The sequence below is a fragment of the Salvelinus fontinalis genome, chromosome 35 (assembly GCF_029448725.1).
Source record: "Salvelinus fontinalis isolate EN_2023a chromosome 35, ASM2944872v1, whole genome shotgun sequence".
NCBI lineage: Eukaryota > Metazoa > Chordata > Actinopteri > Salmoniformes > Salmonidae > Salvelinus > Salvelinus fontinalis.
Window position 1 is genome coordinate 13369477 of NC_074699.1, and position 16362 is coordinate 13385838.

Sequence of the window (16362 nt, forward strand, 5' to 3'; positions counted from 1 at the left end):
CTGTCTGATTAGAGAGGGCATGGACGAGGCAGGGGAGCTCTCCACATCACTGAGAAAGCCTGTAAACACTTACAGCCCCCCACGGGACACTCCTCCTACTCGTCATCCTCCTCCTCCTCCTCCTCTCCCTGGTTCACAGTAACGACATACCTCAGTGGCTCTATAAAGACCTCTGCCCAGTAAAATAAAAACGGCTCTATAAACTTCTTCCGTCACTTGGTTTTACACAGTTCTACGCGTATAACACTTTTAGATTTTTTACAAATGGCACCGCTACTTGAGCAAGAGGGATATCAGGAAAACACAGTAGTAGTCAATATAACACAATATAAATGGGATGTGCTCCCACCCATCCAGGACATCTACTAGAAACAGTGGCCGAGGAAGGCCCGCGGCATTATCAAAAACCACACACACCAGCCACGAGCTGTTCATTCCCTTACTGTCGGGAAGATGGTGTCGGAGCATGAGGTCTGATAGAAACTGTCTCTGAGCCTGTTGGTATCTACAAGCCATCAGACTGCTGAACACTTGAACTGGTCTGCCCACCTGCTCTGAATCTTCCCATCTTAGCACACACACCCACACATCACAACTACTGCTATCAGACTTTTACTATGATTGCTAAATATTGCAAAATGTAAAATACTTGCCCTCCAATCCCCCCCTTCCCCACGTGTTAATATTGGACTATAAATTGTGCCTTCCTGTATTATACTAATATCATGACATGATTTGATCAATTACATTATGCATGGAAAAGTACTGATGAACATAAAATAAATGTCATGGTGAAATGATCCAATGTATTTATAATCAAAGTGACTGTGTTATGACAGGTGTGAAAGCTTGGGTTAATTCAAAGTCTGTGAAGACGGCAGTAATTACTCCCCACCTCTACACAGTGATAATGAGAGTGAACTATGTGGCTTGTCTTCACCTTTCTCATGCCACGTATGAATAATAATCCTATAACCTATTCATTAGAAGTCTCCATAGACAGACAGGTTGCCCTCCTCAATGTATCACTGTTCCGGCTTACACAAGCTTTCACAAGTGGCTAGTTTGCATCAACTACCTTCACTAAAATCACTGCTTTATACCGGCAAACTTTGGTATCAGATGGCAACGTTCCAGCACGCCTCGTGATTTTTTGGGATAGTTGTCTGTCTGAGGCTACGCCCCTGAATATTTTTTCTTTTTTCTTTTCGAAGTTACCAAGAGAGTCCGTCATTCATCCCAGACCCTAGTCACTGCTGTTGCCTAGGGCCAGGGTTCCCGACAATAATTCATTAGGGAAAGCCATTCATCATGACTTTAAATACAAAACAAATTACAAAAGGTGCAGAAACTTGCAGGTTGATATACACAGTACAGGCAATTGGATAGACTTCGAAACAGACTTGTGCATATTCAACCCGTGACTCCATCGAATGCATAATTCAGGTATGCGTGAAGGCTCTGGGCTCTAAGTGATATGTCATGTCACAGTCTAGTTGCAGGATTGCAACCACAAAGCTAATTAAAGAAAGTCTTAATTATTAAAAGGTGCACTATGCAGAAATCGCTCTGCATTTCCTAGTTGCTCAAATTTGAATATTTCGGCTAAATTCAGTTTGTGACAAAACAAGCAAGTAAAGCGTAGAGAATCATTGTACCATCTAAACCGTTGTGAAACATTTTTTCCATTACCACAAATATTGTATTTTCAGCTGGTTTACATAACCGAAAGTAATAGATGTAAAAACGAAACTTAAGAACGAGAAGCATAGAAATAGAGCACATAAGGGTGGGTGGTGCCGTAGGGTGTAGGGTGTCGTCTTTCGGATGGGACGTTAAACGGGTGTCCTGACTCTCTGAGGTCATTAAAGATCCCATGGCACTTATCGTAAGAGTAGGGGTGTTAACCCCGGTGTCCTGGCTAAATTCCCAATCTGGCCCTCAAACCATCATGGTCACCTAATAATCCCCAGTTTACAATTGGCTCATTCATCCCCCTCCTCTCCCCTGTAACTATTCCCCAGGTCGTTGCTGCAAATAAGAACGTGTTCTCAGTCAACTTACCTGGTAAAATAACGGTAAAATAAATAAATAAAAAATAAAACAGATCTACTGCCGCTTAAGACTTGTGTTCAATGAGAATGAAAGATCTATAACTCACATTTCTATGTTAATTTGGTCAAGTTGCCCAAAAAGTTACATATTGCAGCCTTAAAATAGAGAATAGGTTGTTTAATTACACCAAGACTTCCAAGCTGTGGCATTGGAGTAAAAAAAATCAGGTGCATCTGCGGATGAAAACCTACGAAGCAGCAAATCCCAACAGTGATTTCTAACATCTTAATTGCAAAGTGTTCATCCTTAATCAGTTGATTGTTTCTCCCACCTCCTCTCTTGGATTAGGGGTGATTGTTTGTTTCAGTTAATATTCTCCTCGTAAGAATAGAAAAATCTAAGAAAACACACAAGACCATAAATATGTTCACAGATGAGGTAGGCTAATTGTTACTTGCAGGATAACCATTGTCGATTTGAGCCCGGCATTACAGATCCGGAGAGTGGGTATCGGTTTACCTCTCCTTTTCATGGAGCCTGATGTAGCCCATTCAATCAGCTAAAATCAAGTGTCCTTTCAGTCTTACTGCCTCCTTAATTGAATAATCAGGAGTGTCACTGATAATAACATGGAATGACATAAAAAAAATAACAGGAAAAGAGGGATTGTTGATCATGTTCCAGAGCCCCAGATTAAATTAGATAAAAATATTTATATAGTCTTACCTCCCGAGTGGCACAGTGGTCTAAGACGCTGCATCGCAGTGCTAGCTGTGCCACTAGAGATTCTGGGTTCGAGTCCAGGCTCTGTCGCAGACCGGGAGACCCATGGAGTGGCGCACAATTGGCCCAGCGTCGTCCGGGTTAGGGGAGGGTTTTGGACGGCAGAGATGTCCTTGTCCCATCGCAGACTAGGGACTCCTGTGGTGGGCCGGACGCTGACACGGTCTTCAGGTGTACTGTGTTTCCTCCGACTTCCGGGTTAAGTGGACATTGTGTCAAGAATGCATTGTCGTCTTGGTTGGGTTGTGTTTCTGGGGACGCACGTCTCTCGTCCTTTGCCTCTTCCGAGTCCGTACAGGCGTTGCAGCGATGAGACAAGACTGTAACTACCAATTGGATACCATAAAATTGGGGACAAAACATAAAATATAGTCTTGATTAACAGTGTTAATTTCACACAAATTTTAGACTTGTACATGTGGACCAATCACACAGCGCCTTTTCTTCACTGGCTGCCGGAGGTTTCCCAGCATGCACGGTGAAAGCCTCTGTCCTCTTCTCTGTGGTTGGTTGTTTGTTTTTCAAGGCCTGCTTGGCATGCTACCTCTCCATTATGGCATGCATATTTCAAAGAACTCCAGGATTAATATATTAACGAGCACATTTTAGATTATACCTTTAGGGGAAACCTGCCATAAAAAGTAAATCCAAAGAGAGCTATTAAAGAAAATATTCTTCTATTCATGCCCTGACAGACTTCACACATACAGGTCTACATAGAAACGGCTATGCAGCAGCTAAACATGACATGGTATGGGAATTACTTGATTGAATAGTGTCTATGGAATTGACAATTAATCATGAAATGACTACGCAAGCGGATTTGGGATTTGGAGAAAGGCACAAAGCACGATCCCAAACATAGTTACATAACATACATTTACAACAAAAAAAACACATATCTATCCATCTGGCTTGCTGTGTTACACACATTATCTATCTAATACAGATTACAATGAGAAACATAAAAAAGCAAAGGGAGGGGACCTCTTGTTTGAGAAGTGTAAACATTATCCCGCAGTTTTGTTAGCAATATTCAATTAAGTCTAATGAGAGTGTTTAATCGAGAGCACTGTGTGGAGTTCCACCCCCCACATCCATAATCTCAGTGCTGGGAATACCAGGCAATACGATGGGTTTGAATGCTCTTCCTCGTGCTCTGCTTAGGAGCAGGACACATGTTGGGAGACAGGGAGACCCACAGAAAGGGAATGGGGGGGCTCAAGGGAAAAGGAGGCAACTCTGGAGAAATCCGTCTTCTTCTCCAACACTCTTATATGCTGACCTTCCCTGTTGCCCATCTTTCTGAGTGGAGGAAGGAGACAACAAAGCGACGCGTTCATTTCTCTGATACAGAGAGGTGGCGTACATTTCAGCAACTACATCAGACAAACAGCATGAGAAGAAGAGTGGTCTGTAGACGGTCTTGAGAAGGTGAGTGGGAGATTCTAAACCAAAGCAAATCAATGTTGTTGGGTCCTATACGTTGGGTATAAAGATGACTCTGGAAAATAATCTCCAGATCCAATCTAGAAGGAATATAGCTTCTATCTAAATCGATCTTCAATTTGACTTATTGTCAAGGAAAACACTAGCCCTGTGTGTGTAGTTGGAGAGGAATGCTTTGAGTTATTCATAACCTCTCAATCAGATTTGATTGGGGGGGATTGAAAGCAATTTAAGGCATCGGGGCGGCAGGTAGCCTAGTGGTTAGAACGTTGGGCCAGTAACCGAAAGGTTGCTGGATCGAATCTCCGAGCTGATAAGGTAAAAATCTGTCCTTCTGCCCCTGAACAAGGCAGTTCACCCACTGTTCCCCGGTAAGCCGTCATAATAAATAAGAATTTGCTCTTAACTGACTTGCCTAGTTAAATGAAGGTTAAAGGTAAAAAAAAAAAAAAAAAAAAAGATCTGCTGACGGTGTGACTTAGACTTAATTATAGCTCTCAATTCCCTTATACAGAACGGGAGCAGGGATGAAGCTCCACAATATCCCTGCATCACATTACCTTGTGAATAAACAGAGCCACCGTTCTGATCTCTACCCAGGTGGAAGTGGGGCTTTGACACAGTGTATAATAGAGCGGGGCATTCTCTCACTCCCCAACCACCTGCATCGACTTTCTCTCACACTTCTTTTCTGCCTGAGATCATTTCATTATTGCTGGGTAAATCCTAGGGACCTTCAGCTAAAGGTTTGAGGATAACAGGTAAGGATAGTTCAATAGCTTGAGCTGGAAGACAGAAGCAAACACGTAAATAGACTGACTGTGAGCCGAGGTGGCTGTTATTGGGTTTTTATGTCAGTCGCAGGCCGTCTGCAGTTTGCAGCCTTTCGCATGATATAGCTGCAAGAGTAAGGTAGCGTGAGAATATTTCTTGCTAAATACTAATCAATGGAATTCCAGATAAACCTCATAGTAAATTACCCCAGAGCTTTCAGGGTATTGCGGTGTCTGATTGCAGAGAAAATTCTCCTCAAACTAATTCACTGAATCTATTAATGTTACATCCAGAGTTGGAAAAAAGTTATGTTCATGCTCAAAGTTAAAGACTAGTAGTGCTGAGCGATTAACCGAAATGTAGGTAATTTTTTCTCTCGGTTTTAACTAAAATTGACTGAGGTCAGTTCAATTATTTGAATTCCATTTTTTATTATGTGAGCTCGATGTGCAATTTCTGTGGAGATAAATCAGATCAAGACTGAACTGTGGCATGTAGTAGGGAGTTTAGTTTCCAACTGGCCCATATTCGACATAGTTTAGCGCAGAAAACGTAGTACAATGACCATAAATCAATTGCGTCTGTGTGGAGCAGACACGGAGACAAAGAAGAGAGACATGCGATCGAAAGGGATAGAAAGCAGTTGCTTCGCGAGGCTGAAAATACATTATCTAAGTCAGGGGTGTCAAACTCATTCCAAGGAGAGCCAAATGTCTGCGGCTTTTTGTTTTTTTAAGACCTAGACAACCAGATGAAGGGAGTTCCTTACTAATTAGTGACCTTAATTCATCAATCAAGTACAAGGTTTGAGCGAAAACCCGCAGACACAAAGCCCTCCGTGGAATGAGTTTGACACGTGATCTAAGTGATTGATAGGTGCAATTCAGCAGTCATAAAGTATGCCTTACTTCCTTTGAAGAACTACTAACATTTAGATTTTGTCAGACAGCATAGGCAGCAGCTCTATAGAGATGAGATGATTTGGAATGAAATAATAAAGTCCTCAAATAAAATATTTTATTCAAGTAAAGTAACGTGAATTAATGATAGTTAATAAGTGATAAGGAGTAATGGGCAGTCACTAACATCACGGGACATTCATTTAGTGTTGTCACAGCATTCTACCCACAATGCATTTGGTGTAAAAAAATAATAAAATACAAATCTAAACCGAAATTGAAAACCGTGATTATTTTTCAATAACCAAACGGAAAACCGAACAGACCTCAAAAAACACGAATCACTCAGCACTAAAGGCTAGAAAGCACTCATACTAGGTTATCATAGAGTCAACAGGGAGGAGCAGCAGTGTCATGCCAGCAGGCCAAATGATGAGTTTGGGACTAACTAAATGAAACATTAAATCTCCTCCTCCTTACATTCTCCTACTGACAATGATGATTAAAGCACGATACACATCTCTGGGTCAGCCACTAAGGACTGTCAATTGGAGAGAGATTCTGTTTGGAGAAAATGAAGGGAAAACAAACAGCAGCAGCTGATGACAAATGGGGGTGAGCACATTTGTAGATAATTATAGTGAATCCACAGCTCAACCTCAAGTTTCACACAATGCTCACACTGTATGTGGAATGCTCAGCCATCCCTACTGTCTCTAGCATGTGCTACAGTTGGCTGGCGTTGACACCCTCTCTCACACAAGCCGTGGGGTTCAGCAAGGTGCAGTGCAGTTAATGAGGAGTCTTGGTGGCTTTTCTCTCCCACCATTGTTCATTTATTCAAATGGAGGTGCGTTGTACTTGGCGTCAGAGGAAGGCAGTCTCCTGAGAGGTTTCCTCCATGCCAGACAGAACACATTCACACAGAAAACAAGGCTAGGCCTAACGAGGAGGAATCAAACAGCTGACAGTCTTCCAACAAAAAGATGTCAAATTAACCAGGGCTTTGTTGTGACATATTTTCCAATGGGGAAAATACAGTTAATGGGTTGTCTTGACAAAGATTGTTACATGAATGGTGCATAAGGTATGGGAACAATAATACCAGGGTGTATGAAAACAAAGTGCATCATAGTCAGTAATAACCAATCTACAAGATTATCACAGCATCCCATTTCAGAATGATGCAACTGTTAAAGTTGCTTCAACAGGCCAACTGCATTTAGAACTAGTTAAACCCTGCCTGCTTTAAACCAGTGGTTAATGCCTAAAGCCCAGAGCCTCCTAAGCCCGTGCCAGAAATGCTGTAAACCAAACAAGACATTCCTCTGCCCCCTCTGCATTAGTGTCCGATGAATCCAGACACCTCCCAAGCCCCACCTGTCTGCAGGTATCACTGCTGTGCCCGCTCCCATTAGCTGAGATGGGGAGCCTAAAAGCAACCCTCTCCTCTCTCCATAGGCTTGAATGCCCCTGAGCAGCATATTTGTTAGACTGTTACTCAGCAAACAAGCTGTGACTCCAATTCCCTGCTCAGTGACGGACGAAGGAGAACAGAAAGGGCGGGGTGGAGGGCGAGCGCTTCACCCCTCAGGCGGGAGAGGAGATGGGATCATGCAGGGCCAAGTGAGTTTGATCTCATTTATCTGCCCAGGGGTTGGAGGCCGGATGTCAATTTGTGTACGAGTGAGGACTCAGAAGGGAAATATGGGTTGAATTAGGCAGCCCATAACGAGGGAAAAATTAAGACATAATTGTGTTTGTGTGCGGGTGCTATATATTCAGAGCCCTGAGATAGGCCATTCTGTTCTCATCGGTTTGTCAATTGCGTTTTCATGCATTCTGTTCTCATACAATGACGGGTAGGCCGTCACTGTAAATAAGAATTTGTTCTTAGCTGACTTGCCAGTTAAATCAAAATAAATGAAATGTACCTCCCTACTCCAGTCCACGTTTCTGCTGTTGCACGGGAGAAAGAAGCCTTTGACATTATAAAGGAAATGTCATGTCAGTCATCAGTGAAATTGATACCCCAACCACCAGACATCGGGAGCCTTCCGGAGATAAGCAGGGATGGTAGCTACTGAATCCCTGCACCAACACAAAATCCTTGAAGAACAGTACTAGCGTAGATAGAATTCAGGAGAAATACAGGCTTAACAAGAGGTAAAAACAACTAGGCCAATATCCCAGAGTAGATCCCTGTGTGACATGAGGATCCAGGGTACATCTCTATGGGACTAAAAAGAGACCTTCACCTCACAGTGGAGTGCTCAAATCTATTATTTTCTCAGGTGCCGGTAATAAAATAATAATCATTTAATTTCAGACCTGCCGTACATCAGGTAGGCAATGGTTGAAACGTCAGCCATGCCGAATCGATGATAGCCAAATAGCCATTCTGATGACAGCCACAGACAATATGCGGCCAGGAAAATCTGATAAATGAAAAATGTACATTTACTCTAATCATTTAAATGAATAATTTCTGTGCTGCTGAAAATGCCAGGCATTTATGCTCCAATGACTATTGCTTGAGCAAGGACAGACAGGACATGGACACTCAGCGGTTAGAGGTTTACTCTACGCACTACACGGCTACAGTATATATTCTCTCTCAAGGACAGTAACCCAACACTCAGCCCATTGTCCCATTAAGGAAGATGGGAAGGGAGAGATTAAGACTGCCTGGCCAGCTTGAATGAAATGTGGCTCTGTCTTCTGCAGGGAGGAGGTGATCAGACCGTGAAACTACCAATTTAAAACTTGCCAAAGCCCAAAGGAGGATTTAAGCATGACATTCAAAGATGCAATGACAGCATTGAGATACAAAAACCTCAACATATTGTTGGTATTTGTACGATATTGTACGTAGCGTTCAAGGAATTAAAAAAAAAACAACTAGACAGGCTGGAGAAAAATGCACGAGAGCTGGACTGAGCCACACTCTCCATGCAATAATCTCTGAAATAAAATACCGTATTGTATCAATGTTTTCCCCATTCACATTGTTTGTGTAACTGAAAGTAAACGAGTTAGGGACAAACCCAAAAGACTCCGTCAAAGTGAGCTTCCGACATGAAGCAAAAAAAGAGCATGGAGAAGAGCATGAAATTCAGGGCAGGAAAAAAGTGAAATCACATAAAGAAAATCCTCCATAAGCCAATTCCTGTCCATATACACGGTGTGCCTTCAACCCAAAGCGCCTCATTCACAAACATGACACAACGGCACCAGAAATTGGAAAGATGCTATTCTGAGGAGAAATAATCTCATAAAACCATTAAAGGGAACAACGTAGGTGCATTATGGGGGATTACACCAACTCCTCATACACTGGATTCCATTTCTCTGCCACTTGATTCTGGGGAGCAAAAACAGGAGTTTAACTGCACACTGAAGTCCTGTAACAAGCTTAGGAAGCCCACCCTTGCATTGGAGTATAGCCTACGTACATGGTTAGGCCTATGTGAGCAATGTTATTGTGCCCATGTCGGAGAGAGTGTGTGTGTGTGTGTACTTGCAAACCTACTTGATTCCTGTGTGAACATGGCTTTGCTCCACACGCCCCTCAAGGTACTTAAAAACCAGAACAACTGTGTGGGTTTGACAAAGATTTTACTTATATAGAGAGCAGTTACATCTTACCATGTTGAGTGAGTGCATACGGTAGATCTTTCAATAAAAACGATTTATTCAAACAATTAAGCTTCAGGCAGATACTGCTGTGTGTTTGGTCTATACAGATGAACCCTGTTTGGTATTATGGTAATATACACCACTATAAGCCTGGAGGGGGAGAGTACTACACGTAAGAGGATTGCATTGGAAACAGCTGCACAACCAGAGGCCACAGATATACTGTATACAGTACATCAGTGAGAAATTAGATGCTTTATTTATTCATTTATCTATACAAACTGATGTAAACAAATGTATTGTACGTCCGATACTCTGACAGAGACTCAGCGTAAACATTGCACCTCAAAGCCTGGTCCCTCACTAGCACACTGTGCTCGTTTTAACTCTGTAATTATTCAAATTAGTACCGCACACGGCAAGTGTAGAATTCATGACACTAGAATGTACAGTTCCATGTTAAGACAATCACAGAGAAAGTTGTCGTGTCTGACCTACGGCAGGTATCTTTTTGGGGTATTTGCTTACTGAGCTGTGACAATTTAACCAGAGCATAATAATTCATATTTAAGCTGCTAAGGGATTAGAAAGCCATACTCCTTTGGACACGCCAGCCCACCTGGAGAGAGTATCTTAAAGGTTAGACTTCTTTGCTACATCACAGACAGGCTATGTTACAGTTTGGATTATGATTTCTTTCTGTGCTGGGTAAAGGATTGGAACTATGGGTGTTGACCACTTTTGTAAAATGCAAGCAGGAATGTTACAAGTTCGGCCAGTTTGAATGACTGCTTGCTGCCTGTTTCTCACATTCATCTTGTGTAAGAGACTGTAGACTAGAGCATCTGTCCTAGTTTTTGTTGTTGTTGTTGCCTAGGTCTACAGAGAAGCAGAGACCTGAGCCCCGGGGCACGCGTCACGCTGGCAGGAGCCTGGCAAGAGTGCCGCACCCAAACCAGGAGGCTTCCCTGTCGCCGTGGAAACGCTGTAGAGAAAATTGCTGCAGATTAAAAACAGCACAGAAATGTACAATTGTATGGTCCTCTGCAATGGGTGTCTGGTGCATCCGCGTTTAGCTGTGAAGAGCTTAGTGTGGGAGTGAGGATGCTGCTTTTCAGGAGGAAATGAATTGGAGAATTAGGTGAATTAGAGCTCTGTGTCTTTCAACTGCACCTCAACTGCCTGCCTCTCTAAGCATGGGGAGAGAGGGACTGGGACATGACTGTATTGTACGTCCGATACTCTATTGTACGTCCGGTACTAGAGGTCAAGAGAGTGTGCAAAGTTGTTCCCATGTTTTCCAACACCCCATAGCAGTGGTTCCCAAACTTTTTATAGTCCTGTACCCCTTCAAACATTCAACCTCCAGCTGCGTACCCCCTCTAGCACCAGGGTCAGCGCACACTGAAAATGTTGTTTTTTGCCACCATTGTAAGCCTGTCACACACACTATAATTTATTAAACATACATTTATTAAACATAAGAATGAGTGTGAGTTTGTCACTTCCCACATGCTGGGTTGTGACAAAGAGCTCATATAGGACCAGGGCACAAATAATAATCAATCATTTTGCTTTTTATTTAACCATCTTACATATAAAACCGTATTTGTTCATCGAAAATTGTGAATAAATCACCACAGGTTATTGAGAAGGGTGTGCTTGAAAGGATGCACATAACTCTGCAATGTTGGGTTGGAGAGAGTCTCAGTCTTAAATTATTTTCCACACAGTCTGTGCCTGTATTTAGTTTTCATGCTAGTCAGGACCGAGAATCCACTCTCACATAGGTACGTGGTTGAAAAGGGCATCAGTGTCTTAACAACGTGATTTGCCAAGGCAGGATACTCTGAGGGCAGTCCTATCCAGAAATCTGGCAGTGGCTTCTGATTAAATTACATTTTCACAGAACCACTTGTCGTAACTTCGATGAGGCTTTCTTGTTCAGATATCGGTAAGTGGACTGGAGGCAGGGCATGAAAGGGATAACGAATCCAGTTGTTTGTGTCATCCATTTCGGGAAAGTACCTGCGTAAATGCGCACCCAACTCACTCAGGTGCTTCGCTATATCACATTTGACATTGTCCGTAAGCTTGAGTTCATTTGCACACACAAAATCATACAACGATGGAAAGACCTGTGTGTTGTCCTTGTTAATGCAGACAGAGAAGAGCTCCAACTTCTTAATCATAGCCTCAATTTTGTCATGAACATTGAATATAGTTGCGGAGAGTCCCTGTAACCCTTGATTCACATCATTCAAGTGAGAAAAAACATCACCCAGATAGGCCAGTCGTGTGAGAAACTCGTCATCATGCAAGCGGTCAGACAAGTGAAAATTATGGTCAGTAAAGAAAACTTTAAGCTCGTCTCTCAATTGAAAAAAAACTTGTCAATACTTTGCCCCTTGATAACCAGCGCACTTCTGTATGTTGTAAAAGCGTTACATGGTCGCTGCCCATATCATTGCATTGTGCAATAAATACATGAGAGTTCAGGGGCCTTGCTTTAACAAAGTTAACCATTTTCACTGTAGCGTCCAAAACACCTTTCAAGCTGTCAGGCATTCGACTTGGCAGCAAGAGCCACTCGATGGATGCTGCAATGTACCCAAGTGGTGTCGGGAGCAACTGCTTGCATGCGCGTTACCACTCCATTACGTCTCCCTGTCATGGATTTTGAGCCATCAGTACAGATACCAAAACATCTTGACCACCAAAGTCCATTTGATGTCACAAAGCTGTCCAGTATAATAAAAAATATCCTCTCCTGTTGTCCTGGTTTCCAGAAGAGGATGTCTTCCTTAATTGACCTCCATAAACGTAACGGACATATACCAGCTGTGCCAGGCCTGCCACGTCTGTTGACTCATCCAGCTGTAACGCATAGAATTCACTGGCTTGTATGCGAAACAGCAATTGTTTCCAACATCTCCTACCATGTCACTGATGCGTTGTGAAAACAGTGTTGTTTGATGAAGGCATTGTCTGTATAGTTTTTTTGGCCTTTTCCCCCAGCATTGTCCCAGCCATATCCGCGGCAGCAGGAAGAATTAAGTCCTCCACAATAGTATGAGGCTTGCCTGTCCTAGCCAGTTGATAGTTCACCATATACAACGATTCGAACCCCTTCTTATTAGTGTTATCTGTCACTTTTATACATGTCTAACTACTCGAAAGTCATCTTAATTCTCGCTCAAAAAACTCATGCGGCTAATTTTCCAAATGGGCATGTTTTGTTTCTAAATGTCTGCACAAGAGTGAAGGTTTCATCGAGTTGTGATATAGTGCTTTTGTACATATAAACACAATGTGGCTGAGGAAAGGCACTTCTCCCAATATACTTGAACTCCAAATCAATGTAGTTCTCATCATATTTGCGCCTCTTCGATGGTCCAACGTCTCTGTCTGTTGTTCAGTGCTTTCCCGGGTAAGTGGGCAGTAGATCTTCGGCTGCATCAGATTCACAACTGATGCTAGCATTGGATGTGCTCGTGGAAGCAGAACAACTTGTCATCGACAGGTGCAGGTGTCGTACTGCTGGTAGTAGCAGTACTAGTAGTATGCGTCTCTATGTGTCTCTATGGACATGGGCCTTACTTTTTTAAAACCATTTATACATTTTCGAGCAAACGGAATGAGCAGCAGCTATGTTTGGCTACATATGGACCGTTGGTGGAATACCCGCGAGAGAGTAACGGTTAATGTGATTGGATGTTAATCATTTGACTAGGCTACCTGTATTTGACATTGTGTTGTTATTTCGCTGAACACTAGATGGTTTGATTTTATTTTTGGCAGTGAAACGAGGCTACTCAGGCGAGGAAAAAACCTCACCCAAATGTACAGCCCCGTTGGAAAATATAAATGGACTGTTTGAAAATGTGAAGAAAAGAAAAAGGATTTTATTTATTTATTTATATATAAAAATATAAAAAATGTGAATCACATTTTTATTTGGCGTACCCCAGTTTACCCCATAAGATGCACAGGAGAGACTGTATTGGCGAATCGACTACAGTCAGAACAATAAGTGGAAAATCATGTTAGATAGTTTTTTGTGTAGAACATTTTAAGTGGAACTCATATGGTTTGGACCACCACTTGCTATATCTTTCTGGCCTGGTCAGCAGCATCACAGAGAGGTATATTATTATCATGCGCCCTATTCAGGGATGATCAGAGGAGGGTCATCCCCGTGTTGCGACTCCAATTTTAGTTGTGTTTAAAGCTGTAAACTTACACGGCCGAGCTGCATCCAGTGACCCTCTACCCACGACTCCTTTTAAGAGATCTGAAATTGCTTCCTGTTCAATGTCAAGGCCTCATTTAAGCTGTAAATTGGACTGCCGAGCAGCCGCTGTCCCCCTCTACAGTATATCACATGACCAGTCTGTATCATGTCTCATCTCTCTCTTCCACTTCTGGTGTTTTCTGTTCACTCCTCCTCATCCCCTATCTGATCTATGTTCTGGTAGTTTATTAAGATGAGCAGCTTGTGATTACTACAGATGGTTAAGTATCCCTGTATAAATGCTCCTAAATGGCTAATTCCGACACACTTGAGTGGTTCTACTGCTACCAAGATCACCAAGTCAGCACTGACACAATAAGACGAGCAATAGATGCTTAACGTGACAACGAGCTCCAAAAAGCCTCTAGCATCACATAACAACCTTGAGGGATTTTTACATGTCATTTTACTTTGCTCGGTTATATTTTACTACAGAGTTGAGGTTCCCTGGAGTCGGCATCAGTTTCATATCTCGATAATGGTTTTGCTATGCCGGGGAATCGGAATGTGAAAACTCATTAGAAAAAGGTGGTAATTGCCAAATAATTATAAATGTCATTATGCAAAGACACCGAACCGATACTATCATATGGCTTGTCGCTAGGCAACGTGGCTTTGCAACGCTCCCCGCAGTATCCAATTAGGAATAATTTTTTCGGTTCGAGAGAAGTTGATTGTTGGTGTAATGTAAGGGAAATAGATTTGCCTCATCAAGGTTACTGGAGTGGGACTTCATAAAGGGATTCACTCATTGCAGAACTGGACGATTTTAAAAGGCATATTTAGATGTTTGGCCTGTTTTGAATCACTGTGTCACATTGTGCATGTTAGAGGCATTGTTTCTTTAAAAAAAAAATGTATACAGAATCATTTCTGGTTTTGTCGTGGAATACTCCAATCAAGTGAGAGAGACGTCATTTTTTCTAACAATCATAAGTCGCCTCAGGTTCATCTTGTGGTTAGTGGTAGCCTAGTGGTTAGAGCATTGGGCCAGTAACCGAAAGGTTGCTGGATCGAATCCCTGAGCTGACAAGGTAAAATTCTGTCGTTTTGCCCTTGAACAAGGCAGTTAACCCACTGTTCCCCAGTAGGCTGTCATTGTAAATAAGAATTTGTTCTCAACTGACTTGCCTAGTTAACCTTTCTGAACAACCCATCACGGATCCGGGATAATTGTCATCAGCAACGCTGCATAGCATAGCATAGCATAGTGCCACAGTCAAATAATATTACTAGAAAATATTCATATTCATGAAATCACAAGTGCAATATTGAAAAACACAGCTTAGCCTTTTATTAATCCACATGTTTTCATTTTTGCGATGGAAAAAAATATTGCGATACCGACCCTAGTATGCCTACATTCTCTCCGAGGGTTGAATACCACAAGGTAACCCACAAACTGATCCCAATACAGACGGGAAATTTTTACCAAGTTACTACATCATATCAATTCAAAAAGATATGAAGAGAAGAAGATGGGCTGCCAAGAACAGACTCAAATTCCCTGCTTTTAAATACAGTATGTGAAACACTGATTTTGACCATTTATACAAGCATCTACTTACAAAGCTCCAGAAGAGTGCCCAATTCTGCAGAATGAACCCCCTACTCTTGACTCTAATGCTAAAGAGACTGATCACACAGCCATTAGATTGCCATGCACCACTGTCCATATGTTTCATTGTAGAAAGTGAGTCTACAGACTCCAATCTTGCTGAAGAAATTGAAAAGATATTGCACACCAGCACTACACACACCATGTAAAATCTAATCTAATCTGGTATGGTTCCAAATTAGCTTCCATGCAGCCTGTCTGTAATGCCAGATTACTGAGTCTGGCAATGCAAGGTTCCAATAACCCATTTAGGATATTTGTCTACTCACCGGCGGTGAAATCCTTATTTAGGTCGATGAAAGCATTGGAATGAGGAACACGTATCTTGACAGGTGAACTAAGAGCTGGCTGCCACACTGCGTTCCTGTGACGAAAGAAAACAACACAACATGATTTGTGTACTAAGCAGATATTCTGAAAAAACACAGAACCAACCAACAAAGGTACTATTTTTAACACTACATACATGGAGAATAATGGAAAATAAAACAATGTCTATGTGGACTGCAAAGCATTGAGTTACTTGTCTAATCTCCACCTTACCTTCCAGTAAGGTAGCAGACTTCAGTGGAGAAATCAGCGGAAACCCCAAAGATGTCTGGAATCATGTCCCCATTGAAGCTGCGTAAGATAATTTCATTTATAAAACCGTCAAAACTCCCAACTCATGAGCAAGATCATAGGACAAAGTTTAGGAAAACAATATTGCTTACATGGAAACTCATCATAGAAAACAACTCCTACAGGTGATTTGTAAAATAAAACATTTCATTCATAACCTACTCCATTATCAGAGGTTGGTCCACAAATGTCTTATTAAGGTCAACTTGTTCATCTGCAAAACCAGATAA

At 42.1% G+C, this 16362-nt stretch overlaps 1 protein-coding gene across 1 annotated transcript in view; it reads right to left on the minus strand.

Annotated features, from left to right (window-relative positions):
* Positions 1 to 16362, minus strand: part of LOC129834339 (T-cell immunomodulatory protein-like) — a 118831-nt gene that overhangs the window by 101066 nt on the left and 1403 nt on the right. The window contains exons 4-6 of the mRNA XM_055899239.1: positions 16295 to 16346; positions 16055 to 16132; positions 15781 to 15875 (exon numbers count right to left, since the gene is read on the minus strand). Of these exons, the coding sequence (XP_055755214.1) occupies positions 15781 to 15875; positions 16055 to 16132; positions 16295 to 16346 (225 nt within the window). The remainder of the gene's footprint in view (positions 1 to 15780; positions 15876 to 16054; positions 16133 to 16294; positions 16347 to 16362) is intronic.